The following is a 20527-nucleotide window of genomic DNA, read 5'->3' as shown; positions in this document are numbered from 1 at the left end:
AACATATAAAAATAGGAGCTGCTTCATTCCAAAATACTAGGGCCTAGTGTTGCGACACTACTAATATATGATAATTGGTTAATTGGCCTATGACATGGATAAGGAAACTAAGGTTTCCCCCAGATGGTGTTGGTCTTCTACTCCCATAAGCATCATCCAACAAGGCCAATGATCTCGAAATATGGGGAAATCTGGAAGGCCACAGGTTTCCTACCCTGGTTTATCATTTTGGCAACTTCTAGATTAATATTCAAACAGCAGCAGGAAGGGACAGAATTTCAGTGAAGAACACAAAGGGATAAGCAACTTTCAAACCTAACATCTAAATATCTCTGTCAATCCATTTTCTTCAACACAGAATTACAACTTAGGACTTACCACACTTGGACCATGTTTCCTTGATCCCTTTCAGTAACCAGAAAGTATTGTTTAATACTGCCAAGAAATGAACACGTACTCTAATTATAACCATTTGCCAATTGGAAAAAATAGGCATTCTTTAACTTACATTTTGGAATTGTCTGAAAGGCACAAACTGGACAATATCTCGTGCAGCTGGCTCCCCACTCAAGGACTTCAGGACACCATCATCTCCATCTAGGAATTCCATGGCTTTAAACTCAGCACTGCCAACTCCAACAATAATAATAGACATGGGCAACTTCGAGGCATTGACAATGGCTCCTCTGGTTTGGTCCAGATCAGTGATTTCCCCATCTGTGATGATCAGCAAGACAAAGTATTGCTGCAAGAAATTAGGTCAGTTAATAGGGATTGCACTTCAAGACTTAGGTGAAGATAACCCTAACAAGTTCTCAGAATTAAAGAATGAGAGAAAGGGGCCGAGGGATAATAAGATCAAGATTTCCTTTTTATTTTTTTTCTATTTGTTTGAAACTTAAGTAAAAACAGCTGTGTCTTCATAAAACACAAACAGAAAAAAATGGATTACAATGCTCAAGAACAGAAAATTTACTTTAAAAACACAGCTCAGTTCTCAAGCTGTTTATTTGTTAGCTTTGCTAAATTTATTTTGGATGACAACTGGAATCAAGACACTAGTACTTTAACTCTATCCAATGAACATTGAGAAAACGGAGTTCAGAGAATGGAGCTTGCTCCCAAGTCCTGTTAGCATTTGAAGTTTCATGGCAGGCTAAATTTACAAGAGACAGGACACGAATATTTGCTTATTCTAAAAAGACTCTGGAAATCTGTGTTATCATTTTTTTTCCAATGCAGCTTCACTACATAAAGTAAACATTCAGAAGAAAAGATTTAACCAAGCAGACTCACAGAAGCAGTCTTTTGCTGGGCTGACTGCGCAGCAAACCTCGCAACATGATTTATAATAGGGGAGAAATTTGTTGGACCATAGAGACGAATTTGAGGCAACGCCTGGCGATACGCATCCACTATTCCTTGGATTCCTGAAATATGCAATCAGCAAGATTCACTGCAAAGGTTTTAAAATAGTATTTATAAGCATACTGTTCGTAAGTTGAATCCCTGAAAGAATTGAGAAATAACATCCACAATGGAGATAGCAATCTAGCTATATGTACCTGAAAAACTAAAGTTTAGCTGGAATCCCTGTTTTCATTGTTCCACCTCATTCACAGGAAAGGGGGAGATTTTCAGTGGCAAAAAAGTAAGTCTTATAGGATACAATATTGTTCTACAGAATTTCTTGGGAAGACATTGCAGCCGCCAGCCACCAAGAGGAGTGGCTATTTCAAGAAGGGTGAGCCCAGGGCAGCATCCTGAGACATTTCCCCTGCCCCATCTCCACATATCACATGGAAAAATTGCTACAGCAAACTTTCAGCCCAGCCAAAGCTGAATTTATGACTATTACTTATAGTCATTAAGTGCTTACTGCTTTCTAAGGCGATCCCAGAAAGGAGTGGGAATACTAGTTTCTGGAAGGCAGCAGGTCAGTAGAACAACCTTCTACAGACTCTGCCAACCTGTTCATTTTGCTTGGTTTTGACTGTTTCAGGCATTGCTTGCTTCCAATTGTACTAGCAGGACATCCTCCTAGTGAATGGATAGCTCTAATAAACTGGAAGAATGTGCTGATTGCCAAGCATTTTCCATGTCCTTTACTCAGCTCCAATTGTTCTAATGTAACAGTCAGGAATTCACACTTGCAGACCAAAAGATGCCACTCACAAATGATACCTACCTTTTACAAGCTTTGCCACTGTAACTCTGACACTGCTCAAAGCCCCAAAAGATTGATTAAAAAACAGAGAGCTGCTGCCCAGTTTCATCTTTATTCAAAATATTTAAGTTTAGTTCAGTGCAACAGCTTATTTGTTCAGCAGTCAAAGTTCTAACTTAAAGACTTTGTATTTTTAAAAGTTCTATCTAATGTCACTATATAACATAAATACCAATTTTCTGTGATTATTATTTGCCACTCACTCCCAGGAGAGGCTGAAGACTCCTCCCTGGTGCAAATTTGAAAGTCCTTAAAAATAAAGTGCTTGCCACACAAAAATACTACAGGAAACTTTATTATTTTGCATGCAAAGTGAAAGGTAACTCTCTTTATACATTTTGGCATGTCTTCTTCATCCCAATTGGTTAACAGTTTTAACTACTGATGTGCCTTACCTCTTTGCTTACTTAGGGTAATAAAGGATATAGTCTTGTTTATGAACACAAGTAACATATATATTGTTGCCTTTCACAAGGCTCTTTTACATTTCTGGTTGGAAAACAAAGAATAATTATGTTTTCTGATTGCCATTTTACCTTTATCAACAAGAATGCTTTCAACTTCCTTCTCATCTACTAGAGTGACCGTTTACATTCCTTAACATTTTCTCTGCACAGATTTAAACTCCCTTGTTAACCTTTATTCAACCTTCTAGTTAATCCTTTCCTTAACATTATTATACTGCTAGATATTTTTATCCTGCTTTTCCCATTTTAAATATGCTTAAAGTGGCTAGCAATATTTATAAAATACAAGCACAGTGCATTAAATTAAAACAGGACTACTCATTCACAAAAGCATTAAAAACTAACCTAGCCAGTTAAAAAGGGACTCTCAAAAGTGCTGAAAGTTAAGCAGTAATGGAGGTAGTCTGGCTTTGGAAGGGAAGTCCGTAATTGTGCCACAGCAAAAGAGAATCTGCCCCTAGTACTCACTCACTATTCCTCTGACTTCAGCAAAATAAAGAATAGGCTCCCAGTGGTGGCCACTCAATGTTCAAGAAGTTTTCTTGAGGATCAAGCAGTTTTTAACTGGCCTACATCTTACAGTAATCATGTACAGCTGGTGCAAAATAAGTCTAAAAAACTCAAGTTTTATGTATGAGGAAAGCCAATGGTTGTATGGGTGGGGAAAAAGATATTTGACCAAGATTCCTAATGGTGTGAGGCCTAGAAGCACAAGTTCCTGTCTTCTTTCACAGTTGCTTATCTTTGTACCTCTACACATATCCTGTCTAACACACTTCGCTTCTCCACTTTTCTGCAGCCTTTGTTGAATGTTGCCAGTGTTACAGAAACCCAAGCTTTACTGATGAGGTACAATTATGTGCCTATATTTTTAATACAGCAGAATCCCCATATCCATGAGGGTAAGTTCCAAGGCCCCCCCAGAGGATGTCCAAAACCATGGATAGTAGTGAACATTATATTTGTGGAAGAGATGCAGGACCTCCACAAAAGTGAGAAAAATGCAAATATCTCTAGGGAAAAACTATGAATCTTTCTAGAGTCTTCTTGTCCACTGAGAGACAAAACACATGAGTGAGGTGGCTGGTAGAGAGACAAAGAGCATGGCATCTCCAAACAGAGTGCATAGCTCCCTAGTGATGGTCATTGTTTTTCCCTATTTGTAGTTTTCCCACTTCATGGGGGTTCTGTGCCCCAAACTCTCATGAAAGTGGAGGGCTAACAGTCAACCTCATTCAAGTGAAACTATATTAACTGAGACAGCAGATACGGGGGTCCTGCTGTACCAGGATTCCCATGTACGAACACAGATAGATTGACAGTCACATCTCATCTGGATGGAAACTCTAGACAGCACTGCAGTTCCTACTACAATTTTTAATGAAAATTACTCTGTCTCCTTTTTCTTTTTAAAATCTTATTTCTGGACCAAGAAGATAAATATATGTTTACCTTGACAGTAGGGATTTGCAGGGTTAAAGTTCAAGGCAAATTCATGTGACACCTGGAAAGATGGATATAGTAAGTCATGTAGCCAACAGTGGCCAAATGCTCATAACAGTTCCTGAACTAAAAAGCCTACCTGCCAATCTGGAGGGACTTGAGCTCCAAATCCAAAAGCAGGAAACAGTTTGTCACTAAAAGATGAAGCAAAACATCAAAACAAAATGGACTGGTTATCTTCGTTTTTTTTCACTGCAGGCTAAACAAAATCAATCAAGGAAATAGCAAGCAGGGACTAATTAATGAGCTTTACCTACTGATATGATAAAAAGGGTATGCTGAAGTACACCCACATATTCAACTATTAGTGTTGAACAGTGTTTCCCTACACAACCACAATGAGTCTGATGCAGTAGATTTTAACTTAACAGTAAAAGTGAAGGTCATGAATTAGAACTTGAATATAATCTAAAGCAGAAACCCTTGTTATGTTTATGTCTTAGAAATGTTGCAAATTGTGGATGTATTTTAGGGCAGTATATATGCTAACTTTTTAGATATATTGCTTTTAATGGTTATGTTTTTAAATGCTACAAATTTGGATTTAGTGCAGAACATTCATTAATATAAAGCCCATACATATTTTGTTCTCAGTTGTATTATAAAATGTTGACAATATTTTAGGATGGAATTTTAACTGCAACCCTTAGGAAGGAAATTTCTTTACAAAATGCATTGGACATAATTTTAAAAAATTCTTCTGCAAACTTTTTTGCTTTTTGCTTTGATAAACAAAATGAAACACCCCTTACACAAACTGGCAGAAGCTGCACACTGCTATAGGAAACAGATTTTTTTTTCTAAGGTGGAACAAGCAGTAAGTTCCAGGGAGACAGTGTGGTGATCATTTCTAATGTTCACTTTATTCCACAGGATGTAGTGGAAGTTCCTGTTGAAATATGACTGTGCCCTCAACCTCTGTACTGAGGTGGGTACTGAGATTCGCTAGTATTATTTTAGGAGGAAGCAGAACAAGGAATAAAGCTGCTTATGCTCATGAAGAATCAGGAACATTTGAGGCGGCAAAGAAGACAGCTTTTTTGCCACTAAATTACAGCTATGACATGTGCAAGTGTGAGATAGATCAATAGTTAAGGCTTACAGAATTGAAGCTATGTAGCAGAACACATCACTAGGGATTATTCAGGGTTCTGTTATTCCACTGAATGAAGTACTTCCATTTGTGGAACTTGGGAGCTGGGGTGATTCCTCTTTACCCCTCAGCCCACCATGCACCCTCTGGGGAGCTAGTAAATATTCCAAAGCAAAATTTGGGTAGTCAGAGAGCTGCAGGGGTTAGAAGGTAGGGAGACAGTTCCAAAAAGCTAGTGGTCCTCTGCTAAAATGACAATGGATTTAAGCCTAAAATGTCACAGATTGTTAAAGGTTTTACCTAGCTAAAGAAAGTTTAACATACGTGTCATAATCCTGGATCACATTCCCGACTGTCCAGATGGCAGTAAGATATTCATTTATCCCATTTGGACTTATATAGTGAAGAGAATCTGGAGATTTTGGATCTCCATTGGAGCCAGTGAAATCTATGCCCACCTGGTAAGACAATAAAGAATACCAGTAAGTAAAGCAAATGTCTCTTTTCACAAAGGGTTGTCATGAAAGGCAATCCAACAGTCATGCAAACTGGCTTCAAGCTGACTTAATTCATCAATGCAGAATTTTACTGAAATAATCACTCAATGACCCAATTGTGTCACTGGCAGTAATCCAATTGGTTATAAACTAGATTCCTGCACTATGACCAGAGAGAAGAGACTGTTATATATTAAGAGCAGTGCATAGCATTATCCTTGACTAAAAAGACTGGTGAATTCATTTTATCTAGTCTGTAAGGTTAATATACAAGCATGATCCTTAGACATTGTCATTTCCAGTAAACAGGTTTTGTTCATATTAAGTAGCAACGGCTTTTTCACTGGAATATATAAATTCTTGTGAGTGTTTTTATTTAGAAATAAAAGGCATGCAAATAGATGAGTAACTCACAGTGAAATTAATCTGACAGCCTCCCATGATGAAATCCAAGAAAGAATACTCTGTTTCAATCTTTAAAAAAAAAAGCAAAACTGTTACAACTTATACCTTACAATAATAGAAAAGCCACCCATCCCACAGGTAATACTTCTTACCTTGCAGGATTTTATTCTAACAATGCCAGAGTTTTTGTAGCTCTTCTTCTTCCTCTTCTTTTCAGGGTGAATACACTCAAATTCTACCTACAGAAAAATAAGACACACAGAAGAAATGTTACGTTGTCAGTGAATCAGATCTTAAACTTTAAAATGTACAAGGAGTGCTGCTTTTGATAAGCTCTAACTTAGCTTGGAAAAATGCAGGCAATGAGCAGGCACAAGAAGAACCATTCTGAAGTTGCCTGCATTTTACACAAGGCACATGATAACAAATCATGACGTGCAACAGAAAATAAATACATTCACACAGCAGGTAACAATATAAAGATTCATGGATACTGGGACCTTGTGTGTAAAATACTGTCTGGTACCTTATGGTCCATTTAAAAATGAGGAGAAATCAATTATTTTTAGATTCTAGGATCATTTGCTGGGCTAGCTAGAAGGGTGTTGTTGACTCATGAAGACAGCTGTGCCTAAGCAGCTATTGAGACACAGTTAACTAAATATTGAAGATATTGAAAAAGATGGCAAGCACTGTAGATGGGCTGTATATATAAGACAGGCTCAGGGAAAGCAAATGCATTACTTGTAACAGTAGGGACGGTTAAACAGCGGGCCGTTGAGGGTGGCATAAGATCTTTTTTGGGGCCTGGATGAACCATTCCCTGTACCACCTGAAAGAGCTCCGCCGGACAGCATTGTGAGGAGGCAATGGAAGCGGAGAAGAATTTTTTCTTCGCCACCCTCACCGCCACAGCATAGGCCCGATAATGGGCTCTTAAGTGTGTTCGGTCAGATTCATCCTGTGATTTGACAAGGATTATAGTGATACAGAACTAGGAATGGAGTATCAGTTGGTATAGCAGAAGAAGGGGATGGAGCTAAAAATCAGTAAGTAATTCTGCTTTGGAGAGCAAAAGCTGCCTGATCAGATTTCTTGAGAAGCATACTATCCTTCTCAGTTTATGAAATATTCAGTCACTCCTGAACAAAATAACTTCTGTCCTAGTCACATATAATTTGAATCTATGGTGGTCAGGACCAACCCAGCCAATGCATTTCATATAGTTACTTTGTCTTTTGAGATCTAGCAGATCAAGGTGCTTACCACAATGGTCCCCATATTGTAGATTATAATAGAAAGGGATGTAGAGCTGCAAGTACATTTAATAGGACTTAGGACATGCCTTTAGAAGCAGCAGTTATATGTAAGGTTCAAGGAAATAAAACACAGAATTCACTTCCACTTCATTATTCTTCACTTCATTCACACATCAACAGACATATTTGCAAGCAATGTGAGTGGGAAGCCAAGCACAACATTATTATTTCTCAGATTCTTTACAAATGAGTCACAGGTTCATTTAATTAATAAAAGAATGTAAAAGTAAAAGCTCACCGGAGAGCTGCCTCCTGCACTCTGTAGCTGGGAGAGGTTAGTTTCAAAACTGCCTATCAAATCATGTGACCCATCACTGTCATAATCATAACAGTGCACCTGGAAGGAAAGAAACAGTAGGCAATGGACAGGGGGAACTTTTAAATAAAAAATTGCTGCTGCTCACCACTTGATCTCTCGCTTCCAACAGTTTTGCAGTGACGCATGTGAACTCCCCTATCAAATCTGAAGTGGTGTTGTCATCCATATCACTAACTGAAACCTGATAGTAAAAGAGACACCCAAAAATGAGTCCTTAAGAACCATATATACTCACCTACTGAGTATGCAACAGAAAGGCACCCAAATGCAAAGCAGAATTTTTAAAAAAGAGTGCTCCAAGGCTATTATACATAACCATCCAGTTACAGAAGCCAAGCGATCAAATGAAAACAGAAAGCAGAAATTAACCCTTGTATGTGTCTCCATAACATAAAATAATTGAAACTACAATACCGCACAAAAAGTAGATATCCACAGCAAAAAAGTCTTAAAACAAATGTGTCCCAAGACTAAATGGTATAATCCAAAGTTCTCACTCATTTAAGAACTTTGTGTGAATACTCCCTGGTAATATTCACTCATGCAAAGACCAGCAAGGCTCACATTAAAAAATCAACTCAAATATGACCTGAATGTCCATGCTAATACATTTAATTAGACATAAGAAATTATGCAACATAAGAAATTGAAAAAAGGATTCAAATGAAAATTGCTTTGTATTTGGAGCCTATAAGAAATTCGAATGAAACTATACTTAAAGAAAATGTGCCTTTCATGTTCTTTTTGGACTCGCTTGTCTGCAATATGCTAAAAATTTAAGAATTCTATTTAGATATGGTATATAGCAGGGATAGTCAATTTCGGGAGATCAGGAATCCATTTTTGCATCCTTGAACACTACCTACCCACCAGTTACAGTCCGCTGGGTGACCTAAAAATCATTTAAAAAAAATCTGTACAGAAAAAGGGCATACATCGCACTACAGAGCCCAAAAAGGTCAAATTTACCATGCTTGTAAGATAAATTTGGTTTGTTTAGTACTTTATAGCTAGAATTCCATCAGGGAAAGCGATACACTGCATCAGTTATAAGTACTTCCTCTTATCTCCCTTATTCTTGTTACATAACCCACAATTCACTATTGAACCTGCCTTGTTTGAAATTAATTTGTTTGCTAGCTTTTATTTAGTACAGGTACTTGATTTCCTGAAACAAAGATTTCAGGAGTCAAACAAAGTCATCTGGTCCAAAGCAAATATAGATTCCAAAGCTGTGGATGCTCTCACCCAGCATATTAATGCATATTATGAATAAAAAAGTAACATGGAATAGATCCCTGCAAGATCTACAAGACAAGTTTTAGAAAGTCACAGAAAAGCTTATTCATCCCTAATGTGCAGTGATAAAAGCAGAACTATCTCAGGAAGAGTTGCACTACGCATGCCAGTCCCCAGAGCTGTGCTATCACAAGCTGATAATCAACTGTATGAGCTTACAAAACCCAACAACAACTTTTCTGCTGCTAACCTCAGTATTGAGACAAACCACTGATACTAACAATGCACTCTCAGTTCCAAGCCAGGATACTTATGAAGGTTAAAACGGTTTATCCAGTTGTGTGGCAACTATTTTATAACCACAAATGTTTCTTAAGCAACTGCATGAGATATTTTGAAGTATGAAAATACTAGTTTCATGTATTAGGCCACAAAAACCTTAGCTTAAGACCAAAGTCAGGCATAATCAAAATGGCATTTCTGGCACACTCAGGTCATATTTTCAGTGTTTCCCAGAACCAGTAATACTACCGACTTACTTTGGAAAGTGAAAGCTGATATTTTAGGTCTTCATGAGCTTGGTCTTCAAAAGAAATAAATTTCTTAAGTGTGTAGGATTAAAATGTAAAAGCTAGTAAATGTTGTTATTATTTTTGGATAATATTCCTGCTCGCAAGAGGTACTACATAAACTGAAATCTATACAGAAACCTAACTTCATTCCCAGGTACCCAAAGAACAAGAATAAAGTTCCCAGCTCAGTTTAATAAAGGAGACAGGGGACTGGATCCAGATTTATTCATACTTACTATAGACCCATTAAAATACTAATTCAAGTTCCATTGATTCCTATGTACTGACTTGGTAAGCCCATTTCCAACCCAGAAAATACTTGATATTGCTAGTATTCCTAGTACTGTCAAAGCATATTTCTCTGCAGGGGCAACAAAAACAGGTAAGGAGGAGAGAGGGGAGAAGCATACAGAAGACTTTGGTACAAAAATCATGGCAAGCCAACTAAAACTCACACATTTATTTAAAAATCAGCCTTCATACCACAATAGCAGAGGTTGCAAAGTTAACAAAAACATCTCTAACCTATCTTTAAAACACTTTTAAAAATTCATTGTCATCACCTTGATCGGTTTGTTGAAGTCACTACCACAGAATGTTTGCAGAGGAACAGTGAACTTTCTCCAGCAAGGATTTAAATTGTTTTTGATTACCTATATACAAAAAAGCAAACACAATCAATGCTTACTGCAAAAGGGACAACACTCCTGTTTTCTCACCCCTAAAACTCTAGTTAGGTCCTTCATATTGCTGTCAATTTTTCAATTAGCATTTTATGGAAATTATGCCAGTTTTTAAATTAATTCAATTGTATATGTTGTTCCAGACAGCCCATATCCTGCTTAAATTTTCTGAATGAAAAGTAGTTAAATCATTCTTTTATGACATCACCAAGAATAGCTTTATGCAAATATCTGAGGACATTTCACTATTGAGTGAGTATTTGTCTATTATGTACAGACCCGTATTTTTAACTGATTCCCAGTTTTATATCTCAGTATCTCAACCTGTTCATGCCTGCCAAATGAAGATTCATTGTACAGTCTGAGTACAAAAATTAGAAAGCTGGGTACTTACCATGAAATTCCTTTCAGATTTGAAATGGAGGAGACATCCATCATGGATTGGCTCCTCTCACTAACCAGGATAGGCAAAGGCCATGTGACCAGGCCTTTTGCTTTAGTCCTGGTTTCCATAGCTCTTCCTAGCCAGTTCTTGACTAGTCAACCTTTTAGACAGAGTAGGAGCAGCCAGGAACAAAGAAGGAAGAAAATGTAGAGAGGAATGAAGAGCCAGAAAACCCAACTTTATGGGACTGGCACAATCTCTCTGAAAAAATGTAATTACCAAGATTGTTCAGCCTGCCAAAGGATGATTGTCTGCTGTACCCTCAGTTTGAATGGAACTTCACAGTAAGCACTCAAATTTTCATGCCCAGCCACTGCAAGTAGACATTCAATATATAATGAACAAATCCTACTATTCCCCTAGAGAGGGCCCCAAGTAGCCTGAAGCTAAGTTTGAGAGAGAAGCTGTTTTAACTCTTTGGAGTCAAAGGCTAGTTCAGCCAAAGCATGTGTGTTTCATTTATAATGCCTAAGCAATGCATGATTGAAATGATCAAGTAGCTGCCCTGCAGATCTCCACTAAAGGAATGACAGTAGAAGAAAAAAGTCACTGAGGCAGCTGCTGCTGTGGAGTTGGTTGATTTAGGGAGTTTTTCAGCCCCACAGGCTGCAAATATATATGCCTTGCACCACACAAAAATAGTGGTTTGGGTCAGCTGTAACATCTGGGATGTGGTAGACCTGCTCAGAGTGATAAAAAGAAATAGGGCAGAAGGAGAGGAGAACTATTTCTTGTGTTCTGTGTAAAAATAGTGTCGATTCTGGGGAAAAAAGAAAGAACCTGGCCAAAGAAGGAAAGAGTTCTTGCTGAAAGAGTGATCTCTGATAGTGTGTGCAGCTAATTCTGAGACCTTCTGGGCTGAAAAACAGCACTTTGAGAGAGAGACAATGTAGTGAGGCAGTTCTCATAGCTCAACATGGAGACTTCAAGTTGGGAAGGACACTGCAGTGTTGCCACTCCATGAGAACTTGCTGAAAGTACAGGTAAGAACCAATCTAAAGCTGTAGCTTGTTGGTGAAGCATTTTCCCTTTGAGACCAGGTCTAGGCCTGTTCTTGTTTCTTGAAAGAAAAATTAGAACAAGCCTTTTCTGGGAGATAGCAAGGGACTAAACGGCTGGGAGGAGCCACAGAGGCTACGACCATGGCAAAGAGACTGGTCACATGTTCCTTGCCTGCCATGGGAAGTGGGAGCAATTAACCTATGATGGCTGCCTACTCCCACTGATGGAAATTGGAGACACTACAGCTCTAGAACTTAAAGAATTGTTACAATGCCAGTTTGAATTTTTTTCCTTCCAGACATCCCTATTGGCTCGCTCATTGTTGACTAACTGTGGAAAAATTGACATTGGATTGGGTCTTGAGAAAATACCTGCAGAAGGCAGCTGCAGCCCACTCTCCTCACTAAAAGTCATTCCCAAGGGTCAGACTGGGATAGAAAATAAGGAACACCCCTAAATCACATGAAAGCATCTTACAAAAATGGAGTATGTGCCTCTGCCTGACTTTGGCAAAGAAAGCACAGCTTAGTTCTTATGCAGTTATGTAACTCTCTCATGAGACAACAGCTTCTGATGTGTGTAGAGCAGGGGTCTCAAACTCAACTTACCTGGAGGCCGCTGGAAGTAGAGTCTGGGTGAGGCTGGGCCGCATCAAGTATTCCACCACCGCCCGGGCGCCGCCGGCGCTTTGAAGGCCGCAGGGCCCCTCCCCTGTGCCCCGCCCATCCCGGCAATTGGCCCGCGGGCCGCGAGTTTGAGACCCCTGGTGTAGAGTGAATCACTGTTGAAATCCTACCTCTGATCTGTAGACAAGCTGCCATTTTCCACTTTCACTTTGTTTATAAAACTCCAAAAATGGATCAGACTTGCCCAGAAAATCCTGTATTAGAAAAAAGACACCTGTTTATACATACATACAGCAGAACATCACAGAACACACGCATGCACACACATGCAAAACAGGAATAGCTATAGCCTTTCATTTCTACCAAATGTTTCAGCTTCTACCTCTTCCAGTGAGTTTAGAAAGCTGAAACATAATTACACAAAGTATCACTTAAAGAATGTTAGCATTGTGGATGGAATTTATCCTCCAAATCAAGCCATTCGACATAAATTACCTGGTTTGCACATAATGCTAATCCAGGTTTATTTAAAACATATTTGTCTGGCATATGATTAAATAAACCATAATTTGTTTTAATTCCTGGTCTTCTTCACCCTCTTCTACCCTGTATCCCAAATGCCTTTGTGGCACCATAGCACAGTAGTTACAGTAGTTACACAGTAGTTACTGTGTGTTTTTGGTTTTGGTTTTTTACCACACCTGCTGCTTCCGTAGATTAATAAATAACCCATAAATAACCCAGAGTTTTGGACTCACATACAACAACAACCCATAGTTTAAAGAACCTGAAGTTAAGAATGCAACAAAAACAATGTAATATATTTCTGGGTTATTTGCAATTAACATACCATGGTTTGTTAGCATGGTCACATTCATGTATCATGACAATCCAGAATTCAAAAATCCATAGGTTAAATAAACTATGGGTTCGCATTACATGAACAAGGCAATGTATCATGGTGTTTTTTTGTTTCATGGATTACTGGTAATCCACGAAACCAGTAATCCAATCCTTGGAGAGAATAACACCACCCCCTGAACTTCTCTTGCTGGGAATTTCATCTACAACACTAACATTCTGTATCTGTCATCATGGGGAACTTTCAGCTCTTATATTACTAACTAACAAAGGAACAAGTCAAAATATTTTATAGAAATTAAAGAAATTTGTTTTGTCAATCCCTTTATTCAAATAATGACCCTATCACAGTTGGTGGTCTCCCACTTAGATGCAGGATTTGCCTGATTGCAGCTCTGTTTAGTTGCTTTTCATATGCATAAATAATTATAAGTAACTACTAGCAAAATATGTTAAGATATTTCTGTTTAGGCTTTTTCCATTTAGTGGTCTGCAAAGAGAATGTGCCCTTCTCAGCTAAGGCAAGTACATCATGCACCAGAATCCACTTTAGGGAGTGCTACATTTATTTATTTATCTATTTATTCAAGACATTTATGTATCATTCCCATTATTCAGTGATCCTCAGGATGGTTTACAACATATTAAAAATTTAAAACATAATCTACAATACCAAATAAATTATACAATCACAAACCAATCAAAATATCACACTATAAAATGTGATAAAACAGAGGATAAGATATATAATCTAATAAAAATTATAAAATTAAATCAAAAGCAAATTAAGCAAACAAATAACCCCCATGACATATAAAATAAATAAGCTAAAAATGTAAAAATTTAAACAGAACACTGTGAAAATAAAAAGGTTTTGGCCTGGCACTGAAAGGTATATAGTGTCGGCACCAGGCACGCCTCTCTGGGGAGATGATTCCATAACCAGGACACCATTGCTGAAAAGGCCCGTCTCTGGGTAGCCACCTTCCTTATATCATTCACAAAGTATATTAGCACTGTGAAATCCTGCCACAGTGTATAAAAATATAAACATGCAACTACCTTCTTTTTCATTTCATGTACTGACAACAAGTAAGCAATCTAGTTTCTAGAATTTTTTCACCTTTTTATCTAAATTCCGAGCTTCAGCATCTATGGATACAACTCTGGTGTCTTTAATCTCTTCTGCAGTAATCTGTAAATTCAAGTAAAAAGTACAAAATTGGTTTAAGTGAAGTCTTGGAAAGCTTTTTTAAAATGTATACAAACAACAGAACACTGCATAAATTATATAAAATCACGATTAAAGATAAAACGTATACCCCACTAACAACCACCAAGCAAACTAATCCTACTTTTCCAACATACAGTATAAATACCATCCAATGTCTTCCTCAAAAAATTTACACTAACTTTGCAAATGCTCTAAATATATTGATGTCCAAATCAAATGGTTTTTTCATATAAATAATAATGGCATCCAAAGTTGTTCAAATTTTTGGTCTTTCCATCTATCCTTCCACAGTTGAACAAATTCTATTACTTTTACCAATGAAGCAATGTACCATATCCTATCAATCCATTCTTCTATAAAAGGAATAATAGATAATTTCCATTTGCCAGCATGGATTGTATTATGGACAATGCTTAATTTGGGGTATTAAATATTAAAGGATGGCTACGTACAAAACACAAGGTACAGAAGCACATTAACATACTTCAGAATTAGCTTAACCAAAAGAAAAGTATAATTTCCAGATATACTGAAGTCTAAACAAAACAGCAGTATTTTTTACTCTCTGTAGCTTTAAACAAGCAATAAGTGATATGTCATAGCATTTTTTAAAAATTACCGTAACAGTGCCTTTTCCAGCAGGTTTGCCTTTCTTCAGCATTAAAGGCTGAATCAGAGTTTTACTTGACACAATCTAAAGATACAAATTGCACAAATTATGAACACCAGACAAGGAAGTGATATGTCCTATTCTATATGTTATATTGGAAAACTGGACTTCATTGAACATTATATTTACAGCAGAAATGTGAAGATAAGTATTTTAATGATCAAAGAGAAGCCTGTTAACATCCTGCCAACATGATAGTATCTACGCAATCTGAAATTTAATTATGATTTCCAAAAACACTGACCAAAATACACCTCAATCTAATTATACAAGTATAATGAGAAACAGATTTTAACATTTGCCTTACTTCAATGGCTGCTGCATGTTGTGTGCAGAAATTTGGAATGAAATATCATGACACCTATTACTAAAAAATCCAGCTTTTGTAATCTACCCAAAAATAAAGTGACAAAAATGCCAATGTTGGTAAGCCAACGTGACTCAGGATTGATGAAGGAGACATCCAGCCACTGCTAGCTACCTCAAAATGCTCCTTGGACACCTGTGATGTAGCTGGCACTGCTGTAGACCTGGGCAAACTTAGCAGCTAGGGATTTTTGTTGCTTTTGACAAGGCAGTCATTGGCTGGTCCAGCATCCATGACTGGGTCAGTCACCTGCACTCAGATGACAGGGTAACCAATGGGTTGTCAGAGTGCCTTACTGCTCTCAAACAAGCCACTGTGCAGGAATCAGTCCAGGATTGCACAATACAACAACCCATTATGCTTTGGTGTGTCATGCAAACCCAGTCAGCATCTACTTCCGGGCTGAGGGGAGGGACTGAAAAAATACCATTATAATGAATGTATATACAAATGTTGCAGTCACAGTGTACAAATGAGTAACTGACAGTTGCTGTGACTGCTGTCCGCCTTTATCCAGCAGTGAAACCAGCTCACAGAGTCCTGCGTCTCCTTCTCCTCTAAAATAAAGAGGTGGTGAAGAAGAAAGATGAAGGCATTCCTGTCTTTACTTTTACAAAGCTTGCAACAGTGCTTCTTTTCCAGTACCTGTCCCAAGGTGCATTCAGCTCCTCCAAGATAGTCATCATCACTTAAGTCATATGATTTGTTATCAATGTCATAAATACCAAATTTCACTCTTTGAACCTTCTCAAAATAATAATCTATAAGCAGTTTCTTCGAAAATTGAGGATTCTGGCAATTCTTTATTTTTTCAGTTCGATCCAACTGTAGCAACAAGAAAGAGAAAGTTGCTTAAGGGCCACATTATTTTACAAAAGACACACAGTGCACGTTAAGCAAGCTAATGGGTGTAATGCTGTCACTGTACCTCTGCTGTCTGCATTGCACCAGTGTGACCCACAGCAGCAGGCAGGTGCTTCCTAAAGTAACACTGGAAATGAGCTGGAATGGGATAGGTCAATGTAGTTCCCTTCTGCTAGCTTTAGTGACTTGCTGTGTTGCAGAACGGAACATTTTCACTTGCTCCTTTCAAAGGGCTGCCTGAGAGTCCTCTTACCCCTTTCCTTTCCCTCCCCCACTCCACTTAAGAACTTAAGTAGCAAACAGAATTGAGGTTAAAGTAATTTATAAACATTTTCAAGACTGGAAAGTTTGCAGTAACTAAAAACTCTCTAGTAAGCAAGCAATTTCGTGGTCATCATTTAGATAGTCATCTTTGTGATTTTTTATAGGAACTGAAACCTTTTTAGAAATGTTCCTATAAACTAAATACATTTGATGCTCAAATTTGTAAAGTACACTTCCTTAAAATTCATTTATATTAAAATTAATGTTGAAGGACAAAACATGTTTATATTCAATCTATGCCCTTCAGGATTGGCCAGCTTCTGGCAATTTTCCTATTCCTTGCACAGGAGGTGGTTGAGGCCCCATTTGTGAGGGTGTTCAAGGATAGGCTAGACATACACATGGTAGGCATGTCATGAGTGGAGCCGGCTAGAGCCGGGGGTCTGACTAGATGGCCTGGGAGGCCCCCTCTGACTTGCTCTGTTTCTATTACTACAAATAAGTCCTTACTTCAGTCCATTGGTCTCCACCAACGTTTTGGAGCAAGACACACAGAGGGTCAGATTTTGAGCCAACATCTTTATCAATTAGATTGTCACAGGCTATGGACAGTTCCACCTTGGTCATGCAGTGAGCCATCTGCAAACAAATCAAAAGGGGGGTGGTTAATACTCATTAAGCAAAATGTGTAATATTGCATTCTGCATGTAGAATTCACATTAACTTCTATACAGAAGTGGTTTTTCATTTAGGAAACAGGAAGATTGACCATATTTTTTAAAAGTGCACAGTCTAACGACATGTAAATATTTGAAAAGGAATAGCAGACAAGTGTTCATGTCAGTTGCAAACAGCTCTCACCATCTATTCACAAGAATACAGTGTTCCCATCTCTATTATCCTCAAAATACTGGAGCTGAACCACAATTCCTCTACAAATGCCAGTCCTAAACATACCAATACAAAATATGCCAACAGGTAAAATACAAACACAAGCATGGTTTGGCTACTGTAGAAATGAGCCCTGCAAATTGACCAGTTTGACAAAAGCACATAATAAACAGAATGGTTTTCACAATCTCAAGCACTACAAAGAAATTTCAGTTTAGTCAATTAAAATAATACTTCATATGGCCAGACCATTTTGTTCAGCTTACTCTGACATTCAGCACTGCTAAGGCAGCTTTAAAAATGTACAATGAAATTATTCCAACCTCATCCTTTGAATTAATTTTAGAAGAAATATGTGCATCAAATTAGTAGCTTGAATACATAAAAATAATGACTGAAAATGAAACTTCTTCTTTCAAAGAAACATATTTTACAGAAAAAGATACTTTAGTAATAGAATTATGTATCTCAGTGTCCACTTCAATATCAGCCAACACAATCACACAGTGAATAATATTAGATGTTATGTTAGCAATTTTATTAAATGGGTTTGGCAGATTGCTAACATGTCTATACATTAGCATTTTTTAAATACAGCTTTCTCAAAGCAGTTATTAATTTCAACAGCAGATTACTTGTCCACAAAAATTCAACACCCTACTGTCAGACTTATAACCACACCATGAGGTAATGTGCACAAATGATACTAACATGAACTGCCAGTATCATCAGCCAATTTACATAAGATAGTCTGCACTAACTTCTCAACAACAATCTGTACTAATACAATTCAGAGAACTGTATTATGAAAACGTGAAATAGTTCAAAATCACTACCATGGAGAGACAGAACAACACTGGTAATGAGTACCAGACACAACAAAAAGACGTCTGAAAGATCCTAGCAAAAAGACAACACTATATGCTTACACTGGCTGGCTGATCAATCAGTTCTGCTCCCATCCACTGTTCCTTGGCCTTCAAAGTTCACAACGTTACATCGACAGCAGAAACTGCCGATGATAAGATTCCCTTCTAACACAACACCTAAGGCATGGGAGCTCTGTCAGTGGGCAACTTGCCGCCATCCAGAAATGTTGGCCTACAACTCCCATCATCCTTTAACATTGGCTATGTTGGTAAGTGCTGATTGGAGATGAAAGCCAAAACATCTGGAGGGTTTCCACAGTTGTCCACTTCTGAACACAATTCTTCTTGATTTGTAGTCTCCAGTTTGTTCACTTCCTTCTTGCCAAGAAGTTGTAATCTTCCTTCAAGGTTTTGCTCTATTCCACATTCTCCTTGCTCCCAATTTCTCATTCACTTAAATTAAATTTAAATTAATTCAAATTTATCAGTTCACTGCCAACATTATTTTATGACCACTCTTGCCATAAAACAACTCTTACTCTCCTGACAACTTCTCCTTCCTTTACATAAGTTTCAATGTCAACATGCTGTGGCTGACATGAAGCTACAATGTTTGCAAACTTTCTGTGCCACACCAACTCACCCTACTACTATCACAGGCTTTATTGTTATAAGCACAATGCAACATAAATACCACCAACCATTCATAAAATTCATATATGCATCAGACATGGTTAATATGAAGAGACCAGAAACATGCACAGGGCGGTAGGGATCGATGCACAAATACTCTTAAATTTTAGCCTAAAACTAAAATGAACAGCATTGTTAACACATTGTTCATCGGGTCCCAAATCTCTACTACTTTTTTATGGATAGGTGTTAATTTCATACAACACTTTTGAAACTGTACTGGCACAGGCTTGCTTGCTTGAAGAAGTGAGCATCATCTTATAATATTGTGGGTGATAAGGGTCTCAACATCCCTGGACCAGCCTGATAATCACATCACTCAAGGGAAGAGTTTGGGCATGCTGTGAAGAAGGGAGGATTAGATGTTGTGGGAACTGCCATTTAGAAGTGAGAAAAACACATGGAGTTCAGGCAGGATGCTAGGAAGGAGGGAAGCAGCAGACAATATTGAGGGAGGCAGCAAGTGCATTGACAGGGTCCGAATCAATTTTAAGCAGGTTCTCTGGAGTTATCAATGGATTTACCTGGTAACAGCAGAGTATTTGAAAGCCTGGAAGAAAAGGAAGGCATGGTCCTGTAATGACTCATGCCCTATGAGCCAGGTATTCACTTTGATTACCATATTCTACTGTCCTGTTCTCAAACTGCCCACCCTTGAAGCAACGGTCATCCTTATAAGCTACCTGGAAAACTACATTAGTGAATGTTCATTAAAATAGATACAAAAATTAAGATATCCCGCCCACCCCCTGAGATCTGCAGGAGAGGCCCTTCTCCAGGAAACCTCTGTGAAGGAAATTAGGAGGGTGAGTACTCAGAGGAGGGCTTTCTCTGTGGTGGCGCCCCATCTATGGAATGCGCTCCCCAGAGAGGTCCGCCTGGCGCCATCGTTATTTGTTTTTCGGCGCCAGGCGAAGACCTTTTTATTCAAATGTCATTTTAACTGTTAATAGTATTTATTTATTTCATTCTTTGGCCAGGGCGACTTAATTTATACTGTTAATTTATATTATTTTAACGAAGTTTATGTCTGTGAGCCGCCCCAAGGCTTCGGCAAATGGGGCGGCATAGAAGTTTCCTAAATAAATAAATAAATAAATAAATAAATCCTTTGAATTCCACAGTGCCAAAGTCAGCCTTCTGGGACAAACTGTGTTCCTTGGAATCTGAACATAGTAGAATGGATTTTTCCAGGTTCCCTTTATCTGAATGAATGAAGAGCCTCCTGGTAGCGGTAGCAGATTATGCCATTTGCTCCTTTCTCTTAGGAAAATAAGGGCCCTAGGAATAGCACTAATGTCGGTGAGCTTTGGCACCTGAGGTGGAATACCTGAGGATGTTAACCTATGAGCAGCCTTTACTATACTAACAGCACCATTATGTTGCCTCCCATAAATTGAATAGTTCTGAGCATCTC

The 20527-nt window shown here is 38.1% G+C and overlaps 1 protein-coding gene across 5 annotated transcripts in view; it reads right to left on the bottom strand.

Annotated features, from left to right (window-relative positions):
• LOC123032032 (RNA-binding protein 12-like) overlaps positions 1–20527 on the bottom strand; it is a 58036-nt gene that overhangs the window by 3645 nt on the left and 33864 nt on the right. For all 5 annotated transcript variants that reach the window (XM_044447650.1, XM_044447648.1, XM_044447647.1 and 2 more), the window contains 14 exons: positions 17168–17296; positions 16175–16354; positions 15112–15186; positions 14382–14453; positions 12568–12651; positions 10205–10294; positions 7750–7848; positions 6345–6431; positions 6202–6261; positions 5615–5748; positions 4277–4331; positions 4147–4198; positions 1297–1430; positions 509–745 (listed from right to left, as the gene is read on the bottom strand). In XM_044447650.1, the coding sequence (XP_044303585.1) occupies positions 509–745; positions 1297–1430; positions 4147–4198; positions 4277–4331; positions 5615–5748; positions 6202–6261; positions 6345–6431; positions 7750–7848; positions 10205–10294; positions 12568–12651; positions 14382–14453; positions 15112–15186; positions 16175–16354; positions 17168–17296 (1488 nt within the window). The remainder of the gene's footprint in view (positions 1–508; positions 746–1296; positions 1431–4146; positions 4199–4276; positions 4332–5614; positions 5749–6201; positions 6262–6344; positions 6432–7749; positions 7849–10204; positions 10295–12567; positions 12652–14381; positions 14454–15111; positions 15187–16174; positions 16355–17167; positions 17297–20527) is intronic.

Source organism: Varanus komodoensis, unplaced genomic scaffold, assembly GCF_004798865.1.
Source record: "Varanus komodoensis strain SLA01 unplaced genomic scaffold, ASM479886v1 scaffold52, whole genome shotgun sequence".
NCBI classification, from domain to species: Eukaryota; Metazoa; Chordata; class Lepidosauria; order Squamata; family Varanidae; genus Varanus; species Varanus komodoensis.
The sequence above is the reverse complement of the archived record's forward strand: the minus strand, read 5'-3'. Positions and strand labels throughout refer to the sequence as shown.